General features: G+C 31.2%; 1 protein-coding gene, 1 long non-coding RNA gene and 2 pseudogenes across 3 annotated transcripts; all 4 read left to right on the forward strand.

The window, feature by feature from the left end:
- LOC114424228 lies at positions 1 to 3,724 on the forward strand (annotated as a pseudogene).
- A 3,194-nt stretch (positions 3,725 to 6,918) lies between these two features.
- Positions 6,919 to 10,298, forward strand: LOC114423545. The gene is made up of 2 exons (XM_028390347.1): positions 6,919 to 8,990; positions 9,635 to 10,298. The coding sequence occupies exons 1-2, from the start codon at positions 7,134 to 7,136 to the stop codon at positions 9,743 to 9,745; spliced, it is 1,968 nt and encodes a 655-aa protein (XP_028246148.1). The 5' UTR covers positions 6,919 to 7,133; the 3' UTR covers positions 9,746 to 10,298.
- A 5,804-nt stretch (positions 10,299 to 16,102) lies between these two features.
- Positions 16,103 to 20,030, forward strand: LOC114423549 (annotated as a pseudogene). Its single transcript, XR_003668857.1, has 3 exons — positions 16,103 to 17,417; positions 18,605 to 18,995; positions 19,565 to 20,030. The product of XR_003668857.1 is annotated as an E3 ubiquitin-protein ligase At4g11680-like (transcript).
- Positions 20,031 to 21,391: 1,361 nt separating this feature from the next.
- Positions 21,392 to 23,248, forward strand: LOC114422131. The gene is made up of 2 exons (XR_003668629.1): positions 21,392 to 21,519; positions 22,639 to 23,248. It is a non-coding gene; the product is annotated as an uncharacterized LOC114422131 (long non-coding RNA).
- Positions 23,249 to 24,198: the final 950 nt, after the last annotated feature.

Below are 24,198 nucleotides of genomic sequence, written 5' to 3' on the forward strand. Positions count from 1 at the left end.
ATGAATGTGTGCCAATACTTTTCATTTTCCTTTTTTACCCTACCTGCTAGGATTGGATTTGTGACACAAGAGGATGTGCTTTACCCACAATTAACTGTTGAAGAAACTTTAGTCTTTTCCGCACTCTTGAGGCTGCCAACCCATATGAGCAAGCAGCAAAAATATGCAAAAGTGGATACCACTATCAAGGAGCTAGACCTTGAAAGGTGCGTTTTGAACCACATTTTAATATGTGCACCATCATCAGTGCATGTGAGAATTAAACATAAGTTAATTAGAATGAAAGGCATAAAAAAATGTTTCCTTAAATAATCTCTTGCATAACCATAGATGTCGCCTCACAAAACTAGTTGGAGGATATCTCAAAGGCATATCAGGAGGAGAAAGGAAGAGAACCTGCATAGGCTATGAAATTCTAGTTGATCATTCACTGTTGCTACTGGATGAACCAACTTCTGGCCTTGATTCAACCGCAGCAAACAAACTCCTTCTCACACTTCTAGGACTTGCTGAGGTAACTATAACTAAATTTGATAATGTTCCATTGTGATAAATTGCTCAAATGCACAACACTAGAAGTCTAGAACCTAAATGCATAAACATGTATGTTGAGAGTTACATTTGATTTACTTGTAGGCTAGAAGGACTATAATTACAACAATACATCAGCCATCCAGCAGAATCTTTCACATTTTTGACAAACTTCTAATATCAGAAGGCTATCCTGTTTGCTATGGAAAGGCTAAGGACACAATGGAGTACTTTTCATCCTTGAGATTCACCCCACAAATTCCAATGAATCCTGCAGAGTTCTTGCTTGACTTGGCAACTGGACAAGTGAATGACATACGTGTTCCAACAGATATCTTGCAAGATCAAGAATCTTCTGACCCTTCAAAAGTTGTTATTGAAGTAGGATTTTCCGTAGACTTATATATTAATGTACATGTTCAATCTCTTACCTTGTTATTGATTGTTTCATGATTATGTTAGTATCTACAACTCAAATACAAAACTCTACTGGAGCCAAAAGAAAAAGAAGAGAACCATAGAGGAGCAAACACACCAAAACATTTTCAACTAGCCATTCAGGTTAAGAAGGAGTGGACATTGAGTTGGTTGGACCAATTTGTGATTCTTTCCAGGAGAACATTCAAAATAAGATGCAAGGACTATTTTGATAAGCTAAGACTAGTTCAAGCACTTGGTATTGCACTTTTGTTAGGGCTCCTTTGGTGGAAATCTTCAACCAACACTGAAGCTCAGCTTAGAGATCAGGTTATTGCCATGCTATTACTTTTCTCACGTTACAAGATTGATCTTCTAATCACTATCTTTATTGCAGGTTGGTTTAGCTTTCTACATCTGTATATTCTGGACATCTTCATGTATTTTTGGAGCAGTCTATGTCTTTCCATTTGAGAAGTACTATTTGATAAAAGAAAGGAAAAGCTGACATGTATAGACTAAGTGTATACTATGCATGTAGCACTCTGTGTGACATGGTGGCACATGTTTTATATCCTACTTTTTTCATGGTCATCTTGTACTTCATGGCTGGCTTTAAGAGGACTGTTGCTAGCTTCTTCTTGACACTATTCACTATTCTGTTAATTGTCATAACAAGTCAAGTAAGTCATGTCAATACTCAAAATGAATGAGTTAGCGGTTTATTAATTATTCATTTGTTAACATTTATAGTTTTGTTACCAGGGAGCAGGAGAACTATTAGGAGCTGCAATCATCAGTGTTCAAAGAGCAGCAACGGCTCCTTCTTTGATACTACTGTTATTCCTTCTCACAGGAGGCTACTATGTCCAGGTATATACAATTGAATATTATTAGTAATTAAATATTTATGTAGCAACAACTAGAATGTATGTATGTTCTGCAATTAATGTAATTTAATATTTAGCACAAATAACTTCTTTTTATTTTAATTAATTATGTTTCCCTATTTCTTATATTATTAATTATTTTTTCTGTGGCTAAATTACTCCTTATTTGCTCTTCTATTTTTTTTTATAATTTGTTTAACTTGATATCTCTATTATTAAAATGTTAAGCATGGTCCTCTTATTATCAAAATATACTTCGTGTGGTCCTATCGGTTATTTTTTTTCATTGACGACGACGTTAGCCTAACAATGACAGGTCCTCTAATTAGCTATTTCATTTTTCATCTGACTAGGGTAATGTCGTTAATGACAAAATAAGCACAAAATACTACAGTATATATATTTTGGTATTAGAGGACCATATTTAACATTTTAATAATAAAAGTTTCAAATTAAAGAAAAAATCGAGGGATTAAAAGAATAATTTATACTTTTTATTCCGTAAACAATCTTTAGACTCTAGAGTATCATAAAGTTAATTGTATTTTAAGAAATGTTAATAACATAGAAATTCATGGGAGACTCACTAAATAACATGAGTCCTACTTTTTTATTTAATGGATTCCGTACATTATTTATTCCCTTCAAACTTTTTAGAGAATTTTAACTAATAATAATAGTAAGTAGGTTAAATTATTTATTTAGTTCCTATAATTTTAACATTTATATTTTTTTTGTTTTTATAGTTTGACACTGATTTTTTTAGTTTCTATAATTTAAAAGTATTATTTTTAGTTCTTATAATTTATATTTTAATTTTTTTTTAATTCTTATAGTTTGAAAGTGATTTTTTTAGTCCTTATAATTTGTATTTTAATTATCTTTTAGTTCTTACTAAAAAAAATATAAAAATAATTAATTACAAATTAGTTATAAGTTATCAATTATTTTTTTATTGTAAATTATCTTGCAATAAATTAGTTACGAATTATTAATTAATATTTTTGTAGTTAATTGTAATTGACAAGTTTACTCATATTTTGATGATAAAAACTAAAAAAGAATTAAAATATAAAAAATAAGAACTAAAAATATCACTTTCAAACTATAGAGACTAAAAAAGAATTAAAATGCAAAATGATAGAGACTAAAAATATCACTTTCAAACTATAAAGACTAAAAAAAATTAAAATATAAATTATAAGGACTAAAAAAATTAATTTCAAACTATAAAAACTAAAAAATATAAATAATAAAATTATAAGAAATTAAACCTAAAAAAAAGTATATATTACAAAAATGTGTTAGCATTATTAACATTTTTTCATATGCATTGCAGATATATTCATTCCTTATCTAGATCTTTATAATTCAAACATAAGTGACTAGTTTGAGGAATGAGTTGAATATCAATGTTGTGGTCTCTTTTTCACTCATTTACATTCTGCAGCACATACCAAAGTTCATGAAGTGGTTGAAGTACTTGTCCTTCATGTACTATGGTTCAGGCTTCTTTTAAAAGTGCAGTATTCAGGTGACCAATTATATGATTGTGAAAGCAAAGGAGGGTGCAGGACCCTGCAGAGTTCACTTACATTTGGCATTGTAAACTTGAAAGGTGGAAAAAAACAAGTGTGGATTCTTCTGGCCATGGCCTTAGTCTTTCGGTTGTTAGCTTACTTGTGCCTTCGTAGAAGAATTGATCATTCCAACTAATCTATGATGGAGTTCATTGCTTGAGATCTATGCTAATAATTTACTATATACGTACGATTTGAGAGAAGAAATAAAAACCATAGAGAGTTACTCAACAATTGTTTTGTTGATGAAGAATAGGCATTGAGAAACAAATACTAAATTCACTCTTTATCAACCAAATCGCTGATTTTTTTTTTCATTTTATTATCTATCCCTGTTGTATTATGTTTCGTCAAACATGTGATTTGATTTCTTGATTATAGCCATTGGTAGTTTTCATCATACAATGTAACCCTCTCCACTAATAAATGTAATTTTCAAATAGCTAAGCTCTATTCCTCGTTTTTCTTTAAAAAAAATTAAGTTTAGAGTTCAAAAGTTTGACTAGTTTTTTTTAATAGAAAGTTTGACTAGTTTTATTTAACCATACAATGTCGACTAATTATGATTTGTATAATATACACAATATATTAAATTCATTAAATCTCGGACAAAAAAGTTTAACTTCATTCAATGTATAATATTTGACGGAGTGATGAATGATGTTTTAGTTACAATTTTTTTTAATGGAACTTTAACGGAAAATTAAAAAAAAAGAGTAAATTATTATATATTTGAATCTAACAGGGAGGCTAAGTATACTTTTTAACGTAAGAAGGTAAGATAATGTAATATTTGTATATCTGAGGGGAAGGAAATATAATTTACTCTGAATTTTATTAGTATTATTTTTCAATATAAAACCTTTTTACTTTTAAATTTAAAATTTTCCAACAAGTATTAAATATATTAATGATCGGAAATTGTAAAAGTGCATTAAATTATTTGTTTTTTTATATTATATTGTAATTGATATTTTCTTGTTCTGGTTCTCAATTACTCGATGTAACACCTTTTTGAGAGATCAACAGTTCAACTAAGTGATATGCATAAATTATATGACAAGGATCATCCTCACAGCTATAATTCTTCATCTTCATTCATGAAAAGTCATTACAAATTAAAACAATCATGGCCTAAATTGACTAGTAATTATATTTAGAGGACTAATTAATCACGGTTTGTAGAGTGAATTTATATCGTTCTTTATCTCCTTTATTTGTGAAGTATCTTGCTCATTTCCAGTGTCCAAGATCTCCAACAATGAGTGAAGGCTTGTTTTTTGTTGTAGCAGATACTAAAATTTGTAATGTGATTGAAGCACATATTGGTCATTCATGTCCTATGATCTTAGACCCTTTATAAGTGACGGATCCATGAGACCAATTATGTGATTGTGCAAGCAAGGGTCCCTACTGATGTCACATATTTGACATTGTAAACTTAAAAGGTGGCTTAAATAAAGTATATAGGTTCTGCTAGTCATGGTCGTCACATGCATGCTTCTAGTTGTTGGCTTGCATTATTTATGTCTCGGTAGAAGAATTCATGTCTGAAACTAATTTGTAAATTGTGATCAATTATGTTAGTAATTTGCCACACTAGGATCATTTGAGGGTAATGTGTGAACCTATAATTGCACTTAATAAGAATACATGTATTTTTTTATTATATATATTTTGACTATGTTTGGATTGATGCTTGAATTTTTGTTTTACAAATTTTAATGCATAACAAGAATTTCAATGTGCATCAAACGAAGAAGAAAAAACAGTTGTTTTCAAAGTAGAAGCACTAATGTGCTATTAATTTTAAAGTTTTCTAATTTTAATCTAAACATACACGTATTCTACATCAAACTTGTGATTTGGTTTCTATAATTATTTCACCCGACCTATGTGAACTTCTCTATGGTGTAGTTTTCAAATGTGAATTAAGTTTTTTCCTTGCATTTTTTTAAATAAAAGTGTTTGGAAAGTTTATTGATTTATTTTGATTAAATAATGCCCACATTAATTATGAGATACAATAGTACAATGGTTTTTCTTTGCAAGACAAATTAATAATACTTTTAACAACCTTCTGGTTGGGGAAATAAAAGACAACTCAGAGTTGTTAGTGAACAAATAAACAAGCATAAAAGATTAAAGTCATAAATAAATAAACAGAAGGTGTTATCAACCGTATTTACTATACATAAAATGGACCTTTCATCATTTTTTAAGTAAGACAACTCACGGGCAACGGAACTTTCCACAAGTCATTCATATTAAAAAAATAAAGAAAATCGCAGGTATCTTTCCGATATTATTAAGAAACTAAAAAAATATTTATTTAAAATGTTTGAAAAAATGTGCTAAATATTATATTTTTAACACTCCTCATTTATATTATTACTTAATAATGAGTGAATAATTTGAACTAGAAATAATATTTATATTAAAAAATATGTCTCATACTTATAAGGATAAAACACTTACGATATTATTAGAAACTGATGTTTTTAATAAAATTAACATTAATTGATAAAAAAAAACTTAAGATAAACACAAACAAATGAAAATTACTAGTTTTAAGCTTTTGCGTTATTACTAAATCATAACTAAAGACAAATATAACTGACATAACTCAGTTCTTTCAAGAAAAGAAGAAAAAGCATTTTTTGCATAAATATGAAGAAAAAAACACAACTAACTATATAAGAAACAACTAGCAAGTGATTGATGTAAATGAAATTAGATTAGACCACCAATATTTTTTTAATAAAAATTAGTCATTAATCAACTTAATAAATATTTTTACACTGATAGTGTGATTGTCCAAAGTGTATACGATATTTATACATAACTAAATTTAGTGTCTATTTAATAATTCATTTTTTATATCAAATATGATTCTAATTTTAAGTTTGATTATGAAACTTAATAAACTAAAAGTAAATTATTAAAAGGAATTATTAAAACGATTTTAAAAACATAAAAGTTAGAAATCCTTTTTATAAACACAAATTAAATAAGCTTTGTATAATCTTTTTCAAATCACTCTCATAACTAAATTAGAATATAAAAAGTAAAGAAAAACTACCAATCATAAAAAAAAAAATTGGTACAAAAGCACATACAATCGTATTTAAGGAAAGTAAGAATATAAAGCAACAAAAGTATTTCTGTTAATATTTAACACCATTAAATATCTAAGACTTGAACTCTAACAGACTTATTGATTAAACTAAACCATGGGTTAATTGATGAAATGGAAAGTGATACCTATCAAAATAAAAAATTAGATAGCCATCAAATGATTCTAATAATAAAGTGATTGTTAAAAACATATAAAAGTTAATAAATTTAGCAAAATAATATGATAATGTATAATTTTTTTCTATTTTTATAAGCAATTATAAAGTGTACCCTTTTCTATAGTTCTATCTATTTTTGGGTTTTGTTAAATTCCTGGCAGGTTCCTATGGTTCCCACGAGCTAAAAATTAAATAAGAAAAAAAGAAAAAACACCAAAAAGATGAAGCTACTCATTCATCATTGATCATGCTACCCCTTTGTTGTTAGTCAAAACCATCGAGTTGCTCTGCCGTCCTCTCTCTCTCTCTCAGTTCATAATTGGAACACTCACAACAATAATCAAGCTTCTTCTCTCTCTCTCTCTCTCTCTCTCTCTCTCTCCTACATTCATGTTCTGCTGAATCATCACCCCACCACCATGGAACTTGTTCCATACTCCGACCCATCCTCTGCCACCCCAGCATGGCAGGATATGTTCCGATCCGCCTCCTCCCGCCACCCTACCTCCGCCCCTCCATCCCACGCGCCGCCCTCCCCCTCCCCCCCCGCGCCGCCGAATCCGCCATTCGACGCCGACCCAGATGGAAAAAACACATTTTCCGGCGATCCCCAGGTGCGCCTGGCCCTCTATATCGCCATGGCCCATGCGGGTCTCGCCTTCGCCATTTTCATTCTCTACACTTTCTCGAAGCTTCTAGAACAGTATTTGAGACCCCTTCAATGGGCAGTGTTGTGTTCTATTCCCCTAAGGGGTATTCAGCAAACCCTCGTTGCGTTTTGGTCCGAACCCCTTCATCTGGGTCTCACAGAAACCGTTCTCGCTGTTCCCGTTGCTGTTTTCAGGGCTTTTGCTGGCACACTCGTTGAGATTCGCGAAGCTTCTTTTAGAGTCATTTTGAGGAAACCGAAGCCTCAGCAGAATCGCCCTTTGAGGAAGCGAAGTGGGTTTTACAAGTTGCTTCGTTTGCTTGTGAGTTTTGGGATTTTCATCATTACTTATGAGAGGCTTGGTGGGTTTGGGGCATTGTCACTTTTGGGGTTGGGTTTTTTGTTTAGTTCGAAGAATGTGGATTCCACTATGCACGCTTTGTCCTCTTTTAGGAGCCTTAGTTTCAGGCGTAGTGCTATTAGTGCCTTTTTCACTAGAGGGATATTGAGGAAGTTGAAGATTATTGTGGCAATTGGGCTAATTGTTTGCATGATTGTGGGGTTTTTGAGTGGGGTGATTTTCTTCTCTTATAAGATTGGTGTTGAAGGGAAAGATGCAGTGATTTCATTGAAGTTGCATGTGGAGGAGAACAATTATGCTGAGAGGATTGGTGTGAAGAAGTGGATGGATGATAATGATGTTGCTGGGGTGGTGGATAGTTACACTACAAAGATATATGAGACTGTGTCTGATCAGATTGATGGGTTGGCTGTGCAGTATAACATGACTGAATTTGTGACTGGCATTAAGCATTTTGTGATATCTACTCCGGTTAACTCTTCAGCGCCTTCGAAGGCGTTGATGACTCCCTCACCGTATGCTGAGAAATTCTTGAGCTTGAAAACCCGGGTTAGGAACCGCGAGTGGAGCCAGATTTATACGGAGGCTGACTCGATTTTGCGCGAGCTTGTGATCACTCGCGAGGATTTGGTTGAGAAGGCAAAAGGGTTTGCCTTCAAAGGAATGGATGTGTCTCAGCGGATTTTCGCCAGTAGTAGAACTGTGCTTGGAAGCAGTACTAAGTTTATGTTCTCCATCGCGAATTCCATAATCTCTGGAGCTGCAGAGGTTTTCAATTTTGTGTCCCAGTCGATGGTATTTATTTGGGTTTTGTATTACCTCATCACATCAGAGAGTGGTGGAGTGACAGAACAAGTGATGTACATGCTTCCAATTTCAAACTCCACTAGGATCAGATGTGTTGAGGTTTTGGATAAAGCTATTTCAGGAGTCCTTTTGGCCACTGCTGAGATTGCATTTTTTCAAGGGTGTCTTACTTGGCTTTTGTTTAGGTTGAACAAAATACATTTCTTGTACATGTCAACCGTGCTTGCATTCATAAGTCCTCTCCTGCCAATATTTCCATCTTGGCTTGCAACAATCCCAGCAGCGGTGCAACTAGTGTTGGAAGGCAGATACATAATGGCCATTGTGTTGTCTATTGTTCACCTTTTTCTCATGGACTACGGTGCATCAGAGATTCTAGAAGACGTGCCGGGGAATAGTGCATATCTCACTGGGTTGAGCATCATTGGGGGAATGACATTGTTCCCATCTGCTCTGGAGGTAAACTTTCACCTTCCTTGATTTAGTCTTCTGATCATTATAGAAGCATCAGTCTCTCACTCTTGGTGCTTCATGTTTAGCTGAATCGTAAGGTTTCCACCACCCTTCTTGTTTCTCTGCATATAGAAATTAACTAGTCTTTAATTTTAGCTTTTTATGTCAACTTGCTTCTTTTGGAGATTCCTGTTTTAAATTGGAAAACTGGTTTACCTGCATAGCTTGTTTAAAACTTAGTTCTAAGCTTAGAAATGTGACTACTAGGTTGATGTGGTTTTCTCTAAACTGAAATTATGCTAGCTACTTTTGTAAATAATGTGCCAGTGCACTTGGGAATCCAATGAACTGCTAATATAACTCCAATTGATTTATAAAGTAGTTCTGATTCTTTTGAGGCTAAGTTTGATTTACCAAGATAAAATTTTAGCCGATTGATCTTCATTCAACGATTTTGATTGATCGAATGCCTAACTGTGGGAAGAATCCAGATCAGGCCTGAAATTTCCTGTTGAGACATTAATTTCAATGTTGTAACGGTTCATTTTTCTGATGTTCTGGTTCACTCTATCCAGTACCTTGTTATTAGATGCATTTCTCTTGCATCCAATTACATTATTACATTGATTGAAGGGTGTGTTGTTCTTCAGGGAGCAATTATGGGGCCATTAATTACCACAGTTATGATTGCACTGAAGGATTTGTATGCTGAATTTGTTTTGCAAGAACCTAAGGACAAGTCCAAGCAGAAAGCCAGCTAGCTAAGCTTCTACTACCTGTGTCTATAAAAACTACTTATTTGCAGTTGAAGTTTGGTGTAACTGCATGCTCTTTGCCATTGTTGATGGAGTTTGCCTTTAGATTTTTGAGTTGCCCATATAGTTATACAATTTCATTTTAGGGTCTTGTTGACTAGTGTTCCTAGACTATTGGTTAAGGAACTAAAAGGAGAAGTTTTTAATATGTAAATCATAGGAAAGTATAAAAAAAAATCATGAAGAACGCAATTTTATGCCTTCCAATAAAAAACCTTAGTTCCTTAACCCGTGTCCTCGGGACACTTGTTAGCATTTGCCTTCATTTTATATGTATCATTAGATTATTATAATTGAAAAAAATAGGGCCTACTTTTTGACGTCATTTTATTCATTTTATTAGGGGTCATCAAATACTTTCACTTGGTGGCAGTGTTTGTCAAAATTGTACACAATTTGTATTTTGTTCCTCCAACAAATTTTCTTATTCTTTGTACCAAAAGAGAAGAGACTCATGCAAGCTTTTCAGAGATATGATGCGACCTTCATTATTGGTGGATTTACTAGCATTTATATGTATGCATTAATTGGCAACTTAGTGACCTTCAAGACGAGTTTTTACTAGCATCAGTATTTGCATTAATTGTATGCATTAATTGGCAACTTAGTGAGCGTGCATTTATATGTACACTGATCACCATATATTTTGTTTCACTTTCGTGCATTTATATAACAAGATTTTTGCATATACTTTGCCATTTGTAGGCAAAAGTTTCATACCAAAATAAATACTGGAAGTGGTGCATTTTGATTCCACTAAAAAGGGAAATAAGGAAACATTCCAATCTGTATTGTTTATATGCTAAACATTATTACCTTTATATTTCAACTCACTTTCTTGATTTTGATAGAACAATGGTATATAGTAAGTATGTTTTATAATAAGTTTGTTAATACTAAATATATTTTAACATGTATAATTTTGTTAGTAATTAATAAGTTATAAAAATATTACTTTGAGTGATATAAGTAGCGTTTAGTGAAGGTGTTAAAACAAAAGAAAGCATTAGTTCTATTTTATTTGTGGTGCCTTTTAAAAATATATTACAATAAAAACATACGATCAAAACGTGATACACATTGATACGACTAAAAAAGGGTAGAACAAAAAAGAAATAGAAGAAGATAGAATGTTTTGTTCTATTTCATCCACTCACCAAACTTTGATGTTCAATTTTCAAAGATGTCTCCTTTGTTGTGTTCAGAGTCAAGGGTAAGGCTGCGTACAACATCCATCCCCCATACCTTCGCATAGCGAAGAGCCTCTGGGCAATGGGGTATGAAATTTTTTTTTTTTCCTTTGTCGTGTTCAGAGTTGTTTCTACTTTTGTGCAGCCTACTTTTGTACACTTCATGGATAAATATTAAAGTTTTTGCATAAGTATGACGTATTCCTACATAAACTGATTTACTAATAGGCTAGTGAGGAAAAATTCTATGTTATACAAAGGCCAAAATAGAACTCTGGTTCATTATATATATTTTAAGTTTTACTTTGTAATCTTAATTTTGAAAAGTTTCATTTTGATCACTTGTAATATTCTTGTGAGATCAAATTGATTTTTCTATCAATTGGTAATACTAATGATGTTAATTTTATTTAGTGTGACATCTTTTACAGTTTGTTAAAATAGTATAATGAATTAAAAGAAAGATCAATTTGGTCTGATAGAAAATTTTAAAAGACCAAATTAAAAAAATTAAACTTAAGGGGCTCAAATTTTATTTTAGCCTAAAACAACCATAAAATGTGAAAAATAAAATTATTGTTACTCAACACAAAAAAGATGGTAAGGAAATATGTAGCTTAAATTTTAATAAACTTAGGTCTAACTTTTTTATATGGCATAAACTTATTTTTAAGGTGCAATACAACTTTCTTGATAACTTATTTAAGAGTATTTTGTAATATATATTCCAAATAGAGCATAAGTTTATCCTTTAATAAACTTATAGACTTCACTTTTTATGTATAACAACATGTCTAATATTTTAAGAGATAAATAAATATACAATTTCAATATATTATAAAAGTAACACAATATAAAAAAGTGATTGCAGACACAATATAAACTTATAGACTTCACTTATAGTTTGTTTAATTATTTAATTTATATATTTTATTTTTAATGGTTGGAATTTCATGCAGTCACAAAAGTGATTGCAGATAGTCCATTTCCGTGGCTTTAGTAGGTCTTGGCTTCTTAATTATTTTATTTTTCTTAAAAAAATTAATAAAAGATTTTAAATTCCATTTTTTTTCCTCTATCCAAACATAAAGTAAACGACCGTGGGCTTGGAGTTTGGACTGTTAGTCCTCGTAGAAGATTCAGATGGAGTAGAGTTTTTTTTTCTTCCTCTTTTGTTTTGAGTGTTGCTAGGTGCACCTAGCATTATTGCTGGTGCACCCAGCATTCTTTGAAAATGACAAAATTATTTCTGCTAATTTTTCTTTTTACGGATCAAGTTAATCTGTAAGTTGATCCGTAAAAAACTTACGGATCAAGTTGATCCATAAAAAACTTACGGATCAACTTGATCCGTAAGATCAAGTTGATCCATAAGTCTTAAAAATTAACTTACAGATCAACTTGATTCATAAGGGGTATTTTTGTCTTTTCATGATTAGTGCTGGGTTCACTTAGCAACACTCTTTTGTTTTCCGTCTGGAGTATCAATCTCCACAGGTGATTTTGCCGGCCCAAGCCTGCGGTGAATCATTGCCATTTCATATTGGGCTTGAAAATAAGTTCATTAACTGGTTTTTGTTCTCTGGAGTCCCTGAAAAGTGGAAATTATTGATTAAAAAAATTATTGAATTTTTTTATAAAATTAAATCAAATATAATAATCTCAACCTTTCATGTTTTAGTTTATGGTTACTACTATTATTTTAATTTCTCCTCTAAAGTTAGAGGAGTCAAATCATTTACACCAATATATATAAATATTTCCAAGTTTAAGTAAAAATTAAAAATGCGGGTAAAAATAATGTAAATCTATATAATAGTATTATTATTAGATATGATAAAATTATTGTTTTTTATATGATGCGTTGAAATTTAAGATTTAAAAATTAATTTAAATTAAGATTCATTAAGGCTAAAACAATTTTAAAATCCAATTTGCCTTGAAAAATAGGTCTCTTCAATTTGATGTAGAGTACCTATATTCAAATTAAAAAAAATAATTCAAACTAACTTAATTAAATGTAAGTAAGAGTATTTAAGAGAAAGTTTTGCTTCAAATAGCTGATTGAGTGGATGAAGTTTTTTGGAAGCAATGGTGTGTGCAAGTTTTACGGTGACTGCATGAGGATGGATGAAAATGGATTACTAATTGCTTTTGGTTGTTGCTGAAATTTGATATTGACCTTTTTTAATAGTTAAAAAAAACATTATTGTTAAACTGGGAAGGGAAAGCTTGAAAATGCAGATATGAAAATTGGGAGAGGCACCAAGATGTGTACACCATGGCATGAGAAATTGGACGATTGGGTTAGCCAAGATGGTGATTTTGATGAGGAATTGCATTATAGGCCAGTTTGTGGAGCCATGTTGAGCCACAAAGGGTGAAGAAGGAGAAGAATGCAATCCCTCCTGCAAAATTGCAACAAGAACCTCTGCACCAATTGAACCATGTAAGCATTTGACTGTTAAATAATTTGATTTGTTAAAAATTAAATAAATAAATCATGAATGCTAATGTGATACAAGATTGTTACATTATGATGTCGGTTAAAAATTGGATGGTTACTTAATAGTGGGATTAAAATTGTGCAACATGTGTAGACTAAAAATCAAGTCATTAAAACTATGGGAACTAAAATTACACCCACACTAAACTAATAAGGAGACACAATGTTTAATAAAGCCAAAAAAACATAAACTGATAACGCATGAGGGGTTTTTGTTTTTTTTCCAGATTGTACTATATATTTCTCCTTGATAGCACAAAAATATATTTTATACTATTAACACATAACTTAATTGTTAAAATTCCTTTTGTTATTCTTATAGTAGAAACTCTTCTTTTAAGGTTTAACCATGTTGTTTCTATTCATAATACTTAAAGCCGAAATGCTATTTAAGAACCTAATGTTAGAATTTTAATAGTACTTAAACATTTATTTTATTTTTGATGTAAAAAGCTTTTCCTTGAAAGAAAACAAGTTCTCTCGAACACACTAACTGTTTATTGCCGCCATAGTATCCATTTTCCTCTCTGAAAGTAACTGCTTTCCTTTGCAAGAAATGTGAATTATTAACGTTGCATGTCCCACCCGCCAAATAGGGTCAAATTATAGTCAAATACGTTAGAAAGAAGCTAAAACTATATCTTTTTATTTGTTAATTCTATAGGCTGTGTTGCTTTCAATACATCCATTTAATAAGCAACATGTTGGCAGTTTTTATTGGTCAGTGGAAGGTTGAATTCTAGTTGTTCAAGTAACATACGTACCCTTGGCCCAACCTGTTTGAATTCCCTTTGATACCCTTTATTGTGAAGTCATGTACCCAATTTAAAATATATGTTGTTTAAGAAATCACTTGTCAATTAACAATATTTTTTTTAAAGTCACCGTGATATTATTGGAGAATTTGATTAACCTCAGTTTTAATAAGATTTTTTCTTTTAATTACGCTTTTTCATTCATAAAATTAAATTTGAGATTTTTAAAAAAAAATTAAACTTAGTATCACTCATATCAATATCAATGATTTGTTGACCGTCAATTACCAATATTTGAGTATACATGACTCCTACTCCTAACCATCGACAAAGGCCTCGATTTAGACTGTCCTCGACTAATTTGAAGTTCTTGTAGCCAAGAATAGAAATATGTATGATTTTAGTATAGAAAATATGTATAAGAGTATGTATAATTTTAGTACAGAAAGAAAAAGATGTATGAACGAAAGTTAGCCGAACATTGATATTTATTTTCCCTTTTATTTCTATGTCAATTTCCAATAATTGCTCAAAAATATGATCAAACTTTGCTATCATTTCGGATAGGCTTTCTTTCTATCACATTAATAAGAGGATGTTGACTTTTTTGAGCTTGGTTGATCCTAGAAGTTTACTTTGGCTGCCAGTAGTAGATTTCCTAGTTCTTGGCAAATAAGATTCAACCTTGTCTATGTTAAACTCATTATAGTGAAAAAATGGTAACTTACAGTTTCTTTACTTTTATTTTTATTTCCTATTTTCATTTTTTGTTTTTGAATTTTACTTCCAAAATTTTCATTTTCTTTTCCATCTGCTTTTTTTTTAATATTTGTACAGAAAAACACTGAAAACAACTTTTTTGTTTTCTTTATTTCCTATGCAAATATTTAAATCAAGAAACAAATTGAAAATAATATGGTAGTTTTGTAATTAAAATTGAAAAACGGGAAAAATATAAAATGAAAAATAAGAATAAACAGACCCTAGCTAATATTCAGTTTGCCAAACATTTATTTTAAGAAAAAAATGTTATTATTGTCTCGTTGTTTGCAATTTTTAGTAAAGAAGGTAGATATTCTTACAACCTTTACATTCAATAGTACCCCACATTACATAATTTATCAGACTTTAATATGAAAAATGGATGGTGCCGTTTAATCTTAAACAACACCACTTGCATGCATATTCATGCCAAGTTGAGAACACAAGAATGATTTGTCTCCACTCATGATTAACACAATTAGGTGAAAATCTTACAAATGCCCCACTGTGCAAAGTTAAGCCACATGAAACAATCTCCATCATTAAGCACAAACATTAATCAAAATAATCATGTAAGCAAAAACAGTGTCTAGATATTGTCTTCACCTCTCTAAAAATATCAGAACAGGTTAAAAAAAGGGTTCCCCAAGTGGAAATGGTGTGGCTAATATGCAAAATTGTAGCAATCATTCTTACACCCAAGTAGGGCCACAACAATCCTCTTCAACATTGACACAAATTGCTATAGTTGGATTAGGTGCACAACCCTTTACCACACCACACATCACACAATCTCAGAATCACCTGTCCCCGCCTGAATTCAAATCAATTTATTTATTTTTGGTTTATTTTAATTTATACGATATAAAGAATGCATTTATGGAGGACACGATATGAACAAACGTTACACCTTATACTAGTCCTACGTATGCATATGTATCACTTATCAGATATAATCACTTTAAGTCTTATCCACTTGAATTCAAAGAGGGAATAACTAATAAACTTTACTTTAATTCCAAAAAATAAAATAAAATAATAAGAGGAGAGGGGGGGAGAAGAAAAAATAAAAAAAATCTTTGCGTTGGTTCTAATTTTCTCAGAGAGAGAGAGAGAGAGAGAGTGAAATAAAGGAGGAAAGTTCTGAAAAAATCGAATTCCAACAATTGTTTTCTCAGCAACTCTTACTTGATAGAAAATATAGCTATAGAGGAAGTTGGCCAACGGTTAACTTCCCTCCAAACCTTGAGAGTCTCTTGTAATCAAAGCAAAGTTCAGTAGTCGATTCTTGGTCACCTTCTGAGACTCTAACTTCACCTTCCTGACATACCCTTCACACCAATCTTCCCTTTTTGTTTCCTACCTTCCTTCTATATACACTTCATCTCCACCTCCTCTTCTTCACTCCATAACTCTTTCTTTTCACCATGTTATTGCTAAACGGTTCATGACATGCCCTTGAAAAACCTTGGTTGGTATTAATTGTAGCACTAGCTTTGATTTTGGTGCCAAGTTCTTGAGCTGTGGTGGTGCTGACCCTGAAAAGTTCTCCAAGTCCAACATGAGATAAGGCTGAAATATTGGAGCTGGTTTCAATTAGTAGACAAATTTGGTTGCTGACTTTCGTATTCGTGTGTCTTCAATAGATGGTATTTTTAAATAGAAAGCATAGTTGACAATTTCTTGAATGTTGTTGTTTCTTGCCTTTTGAATTATCTCCAAGACTTCAAATAAGTTGGCTCTCTCCTACAATTTTTTAAATGCTATTATGTTCAGTATTGAGAATCAAACAAGACTTGGTCTCAGGCACAACAGGTTTTTCAATTTTGGACTAGTTCTGATTTGCATACTTATATAGAGGCAAAAGGGGTATCCTCTTTTTCATTATCCTCTATTCATACATATCCAAAGACAACAACATTTCCTTTCAGTACCCCTATTAGTTGAATCAGCATGGCTTCATTTCCTTCAAATTCTGCATTGGAACATAGCATGGCCAGTGCACAACAAAACAGTAACCCTCATGCTTCCTCACCTTCTTTCATGACTAGAGTGGCCATGAGAATATCTAGATCAAGATGGTTCACTTTCTTGAGAAGAGTATTCCATTACCAAAACGGACCAAGATCCAATCTCGGCTCCAACCCTTTCAATTCCAGCACTTGGATGATGCTGGAGTTGATTGCTTTGTTGGTCCAAATAGCAAGCACAACATTCACTTTGGCCATTTCGAAGAGTGAGAAGCCAATTTGGCCTATGAGAGTGTGGATAGCAGGTTATGATATTGGTTGTGTCCTTAATCTTCTGCTACTTTGTGGCCGCTACCATCAACTTCATGTGACTCAAGGGAATAATGCTCTTAGCCTCTCTGAATTGGAGCAGCAGAGAAACAATGAAGAATCAAGGTACCCTATGCTATTCATTTCAACAACTTCCTATCAGTCATTTTGTCAATTGGTAGTACCAAAAAGTTACAATTTATAGGGTACTTATTATGTGAATGTGCTGAAAACATTGGTTAGAGCCTATTAGAAATTAGAAAATGTTGACACCATTGTTTTTTGGCCGAATACAAACAACTTCAAGACAGAATCTTCTGTCATAAAAAATTCTAATAATTATAGTGTTGAACTTTAATTGGTTATTTTAGTATTTTAACAAGAAATTATGGAATTGCTAAAGATGGATATTTAATTTTTAATTTTATTTTATTTTTTCCTGAGGGAGAGCCCTATCATTGTAGTGGGCCTATGAGTGTGCACATGGTGCACATGAGGAAACGAGAGAGGAATGAGATCTGGAAAGGGGTCAGAGCATTGATGGAAGATTCAACTCTTGTAGTTTTAATAATGTCCCTCAAGTTTCGTCACGTAAGTTAGGACATGAAGACAAAAATATCATTTTAAGAGTAGTCATAATAATTTCATAGTAAAAGAAAGGGAATGAGAAAGTAACTAAATATTTTCCCTGAAAAAAAATTGGTTGAAGCAGGAAACAAACAAAAGATAATTAGACCAGGCCAACACAAATCATAGGTTATTGATTAGACCAATTATTATTTGAATTCGGCTGACCAAACCTAACTTCTATGGGGTCAATAGTAAGGCACCACTCCTCACGTTTGATACCTTTCATTCAAAGAAAATATTAGCACATTTTTAATACACTATTTTAATATACATTTCTCAATATAAAAAAAAATTATACTATTGACTAAATAGAAAATGATGACTTTTAAGATAATTATTATTAAAATTACAAACTATATATAATAAATTGATATTGAATGATAATGTAAAAATATTTATATTGTCCCCGTTCATATATAATTTTGTTTTTTAATAAAAGAGACTCATATCATTTTATTCATAATCGAAGTTTCAAGTAAGAAGGAATAGAATAAAAGCATGTTGACTAGGAAAAAAATTGTGATTCCCTTGCAAGAACATGAGCGATATAATTTCATTGCCCTCTGATGAAATGTAATGACACGTTTTGAATTTGGTGATTTTCTTTTGTTATTAAGTAAAGTTCATGTAAGATTTATTATGAAATATAAAAGAATATTGAAAATTAACTTAGTCCCATGCAGTGTGTACAGGACTTCACATTTGATAGACAAATGCCGTAGTTCACTAGAGCTTTTCTTTGCCATATGGTTCGTGATGGGCAATGTATGGGCCTTTGACTCACGTTTTGGATCCTTCCCACAAGCCCCAAAACTCCAAGTGCTCTGCATCATCTTGCTTTCTTGGAATGCAATATGCTACTCTTTCCCTTTCCTATTGTTTTTGCTTTTGTGTTGTTGTGTGCCACTAATGAGCACCCTCCTTGGATACAACATGAGCATGGGGTCCTCTGCTAGAGGGGCATCTGATGATCAAATCTCACAACTCCCAAGTTGGAGATATAAAGGGCTTCATTCCAACTTGGACATTGCCAATGACTCTCAAAGCAGTGAAAGATTGATCAACCAAGATCCAGTAAGTGACAGCTACCTATCATACACAAAATCAGTAACATTTTTTATTTTGATATTATATTAATGTGTATATTCTCTAACACATTTTAATATTTGTTAAAAACTATAAAATTACGAGTGTGTCACATTATATAAGAAGAAAAACAAACAATTTTATAATTTTTAATGAATTTTAACTAACAGTAAATAATATGTTAAAAGAAGAAATTACTTGTAGTCCAAAACCACCATGTTTATGAATCACAATTAATCTCCATGTGATGTGTAGTAAAAAAAATTAATTTAGGAGAAATAGTTAATAAAATTCAAGTACATATTACATAAAGATTGATTGAGATTATAAACATGTAATAATCTTCAACTGTGTAATAATTTCTCATATGTTAGGTGAGAATATGTTTTCACTAAAGGAACTAATCTTGAGATATAAATGACCAAGATTTGATTTTCACTTTTCACCCCCCCCCCCCCCCCACACACACACACATATATATATATACACATTTTTTTTTTCATATATAAGTATTTTATATTGAATTGATCCGTTGGTGCTGTTGAGTGAATTAACAGGAATGTTGCATTTGCTTGGCCAAATACAAAGACAAAGAAGAAGTTAGGCAATTACCCTGTTCCCATTTGTTCCACCTAAAATGTGTGGATCAATGGCTAAGAATTATATCATGCTGCCCTCTTTGCAAACAAGGATTACAAAGGTAGCAATAGGACGAGGCAGAAAATACACAAGAACATTCATAATCTTATACATTCCCAATTATTTTGTTTTATCTCCTTTGGTTACACGAGTGAGTTTGTACATGTACAGAAGAGGTCACCAGTAACCAAAACTACATTGAATACTTGGTTCTTAGGAGTGAATCAATCCCTTTATTTTTCAAATTAGTTTGTTTGTACAAGTTTTTCCTCCCTTATCCTGCCATCTAAATATTGCAAGGTGAGCATATAGTTGTACTGAATAATGAAGTAAATATTTACATTTGCTCCTTAAATTTTATATAATAAAATTATTGGGACTACACTTCCTGTTTAATTTGAAAACAGTTATTTAGGCTTAACTCGAGTAATTGGAACACGTGTGAAATTAGATAAAGCATCAGAAGTTTAAGTTGTGATAAATGTACCTTAATATGTAGAAGAAGAAAAATCTAGAAAAAACTAAATTTCCATTTTCTATAGTTGGGTTGAGATAAATTCTGTAATTTAATGGGCTCAATGGTTCGGATGCACGTGTTTAGAACAAGTAAAATCTTGATTCATTTAACAACATATTTAGGACGGTTGGTACATAAATGGTACCCAATATTTGATTAGTTACACGGTCCTAATAATCAGATTATTGAGTGCAGAGTTATAATTCGGCAAATTAGCAATCCATTAAGGGTGAACCCAGATTTCCATGTAAATTTCGTTAATAAGAAGCCCAATATGGTAGCCCATTCTTTAGCGAGATTGTCGATAGAGAATCCTGAAACTTTTTTTTTTTTTTCCATTGTATTCCTCCTTGTATTCATCATTATATAGAAATGGAAAAGCAATAAATCTCCTTTCTCAAACAAAAAATACTCAATTTTTAAAAACAATCATCTACAAGATTTCCAAAATAAACCCATGCCTTGCACAGGTTGATAACTAGTTACATGTAAAAGTTGAGCTTTTTGCATAAAACATTAAGGTGTTATGTTTGATAAAATCAACTGAAAAAATTAATTAGTAGTTGAAAATTAAAAAATTAACTTATTAAATAAGAAGTATTTAATAAATTAATTGTCGAATTAATTAAAAAGTGTAAAATAACAAAAAAAAATAATAACATGATTTATTTAAAAAAATAAAAAGAAAAATAAATAAATATCAATGATACAAGTGAAAGAAAATATAAAAAATTAAAAACTAGTGTTTTAAAAAATATTATTTCAAATACTATTTTAAAAAATAATTGACACTACTAAAAAAAACTGAGTTTTACAATTATTAATAAAAGGTATAAGCGATTGAGAAGTTGGATCCCATAGCCTTTTGACTATTTTTTTTCAATATTAAAATAAAACCTATTTTCAATATTTTATTTTTTAAAAGTAGTTCTATTTATCTATCTAAACTAGTGTAAAATAAAATAAACTACGCTATTTTCAATATTAAGTTAGCAAGATGGTTAAATTGTACCCAATAAAAGAATTTTCCTTTTAATTGTCTTTCTTAATTTCTCCCTCATTTTGCGGTTGATGGAGGTGAAAACTTGTGGTCACAAACTGTTGATCTTGTAAATACCACATATTTGAAGTAACAAAATCAAGTTAGTTAACGTCCACAAAGATTAAGGCTGACTCAACGTTATGCTAGGTTTTTTAATGGAAATTTCATTATGTCCATTTTTGCGGGAAGCATAGCAAGTGATACGCAATATCACGTTCTTCGCTCTATCGCTTCCTGCTAAAAATTCGAAGCTGGTTAATCATTCAAGGAAGTAATTGTTTTACTTTTTGCATGCCTTCACACATTATAAACAGGTAAATGTCACTTTTGGCTCTCATCAACATTTTCTTTGTGAATTTTTCTTGCCTTCATTTTTATTCAGAAGACATGAGGTTGGTCTTGTGGATGAAAAATGGTAAAGGAGAAAAGAAAAAAAATATCACACGTTCGAATTTTTCAATTAACATTTCTAAACAAACTAATAAATTAACATTAGCTGATATATTAAAAATAACATACACATGACTCCATCACATTCTTTTTTATATAGAATTCTCTTACCTTGACTTCCATCCATAATGCACACAACTACACAAGCATGTTTGTTCTTGTATAACAAGTTAGATTATTTTTTCTTAAAAATAAGATGATTATATATATATATATATATATTCGTGTAATCATATGTTCATTTTGCTTTGACACATGAACTTCTATATCAAATCACTTTAATATTTTTGTATCTTTGATTATTTTCTCGAATTTCTTTGAATCAACACTCAAATTAATTTTCTTTAATTAACATTATGAAATATTAGTAAGTCTTCTATCATCAATTAGAAAATTTTCTCTTTAACATTTTATAATTTGTTTTTGGTATAAGTAATCTATATTTAAAATACTTATGCATGTAGTATACAATGTATTGTTTGTTATTAGCATCTCTTAATACTAATGAAGCATGTATAAGTCATCTCTTAATATTAATGAAACATCTTTTCATGAAAAATGATTTAAGGCCAAGTTATTAGCATTATTTGGTTTTGCTTATACATGCATAGGTGGTTTGTTGTTTGACAAGTAAATGACATTTAAAATATATTACAACCTAAAAAAATTATAACACAATAAAAAAAAAAGGTTAAAAAAAGGTATTCTTTAACATTTCTTTGGTATATTGATTTATGTTACACAGTAAGAAGTAACTCCAGCCTTTAAGAAGAAAAAAAGAAAGAAAGAAAGTAAGAAGGAACTCCATCTTCCCTATAACATGTACTAAGTCTTTATTTTGAAGGCATTGGATTGTAATAGCTTAATCAATTGACAAAGTGATGAATAGGGATTTAACAAACATGCACACATGTATATTTCAATTAACTTGGTCTAGGAGTCAAGTTTAGGCAAGGCGTAATTTGTTGTTACTATGTTAATAGGAGAAGCTTTGATAGGACAAATATGGAGCAAAAGCCTCCAAGGATGAAGTTAATTAGTAAGCTCCCTGGGTCGGAAGTGGAAACCATAAAGAAGAATTCACATATGCTTGTGTCACCAACAACATCTCAGAATTCTCTCATGTCACCAACCTCTCAAACCATAACCCGAAATAACTCAAATGGGAGGTTGAATTGTCTATGCTCACCCACCACACATGCTGGTTCCTTTAGATGTCGACACCATCGATCTTCTGGATTTCGTCGTGGTAAATCTGTTGGCTCTAACCTTGCTGAATTGGGGTCTAAAGCAGGCTCAATCAGTGACTCACTCCATGCTCAATAGCATTGCAAGCATGATTTTAAATATCAGTTCACAATCACAACTGCGACTATAATGTCAAGGTATTTTACCTCACCGCAACAAGTCGTGATCATAATGTAAAAGTTTTCTGACTCACAAGTGTAACAGCAATTTAAAACAATGATCCCAAGGAATGAGGTTGCACATATACATAGGCATGCTAATGACCCCTAATGACATGGCAATTTACTTTTCTTGAACAGACTCAACAAGATATTCAATTTATTTTTGTGGTGATTCAAAAACTCATAGTTGATTCCTAGCTTGCAAAATGAAAGATCTTCTATGTGAATTAATTCTAGTCTATCTAGCTTTATTTATTGCATGGCGGTAAGAATAAACTTTGACAATTCATTTGATTTTCATATCGGGAAAGCAGGTGGCAATTAAGGGTTGTATCTTTTTAATTGATTATAAAAATATGCCTTCTTTTTTCAAGAAATAATTATAAAAGAGTTGGGATTATTTTTTATAAATAAAATAAATTCGACTATGGTTTTTTTTTTTTTTTTAGAATTGAAGATGACTTAATCCTTTTAATATTTTATTATTTTACACAATTTTGAATAAATTACAAATGTAAGAATCTTGCATATTAAAATTTCGATCTACTACACATTCACAATAATCATGCACGGAGCATCTGCTACTCACAATTCAAAAATGACAATGATCAGTTAGACAAATTGTAGAAACATCTATATGTAAAAACTTTTGGAAAGATGAGCACAATATTATATTGATGATAAGGTTGTCTGCCTTCATAATAATAATACAAAAAAAAATATTTGCCTTATACTTAACTAATAGTAAGACTTTAACTTTGAGTAAAAGGAATAGCACAATTAGTAAAGATTACTTTTAGAGAAATAATCACTTCTCTTCTTCACTGTCAAAGCTATCTTTTAGAATACATAACCACGTACTACCAAGCATTTTTAGAAATAATAACAGACATAATTAATTGAAATTTTCTTAATATTTTAAAAAAAATATTTTTTTCATCTTATATTTAAGAACAAAAGTAAGAATATCAGAAAGAACAAATATCAAAACAACTCCTTTTTGGGAATGGAAAAAAAAAAGCCCGAGAGAGAGAAGAACTCATGTATTTCATGACTTTCCAAACCATTGGATTTGTCTAGAATGACAAAGGGCGTGAAGTTAATTAGATCATTCTCATCTCAATTTCCAAAGAA

The sequence above is a fragment of the Glycine soja genome, chromosome 8, assembly GCF_004193775.1.
Source record: "Glycine soja cultivar W05 chromosome 8, ASM419377v2, whole genome shotgun sequence".
NCBI classification, from domain to species: Eukaryota; Viridiplantae; Streptophyta; class Magnoliopsida; order Fabales; family Fabaceae; genus Glycine; species Glycine soja.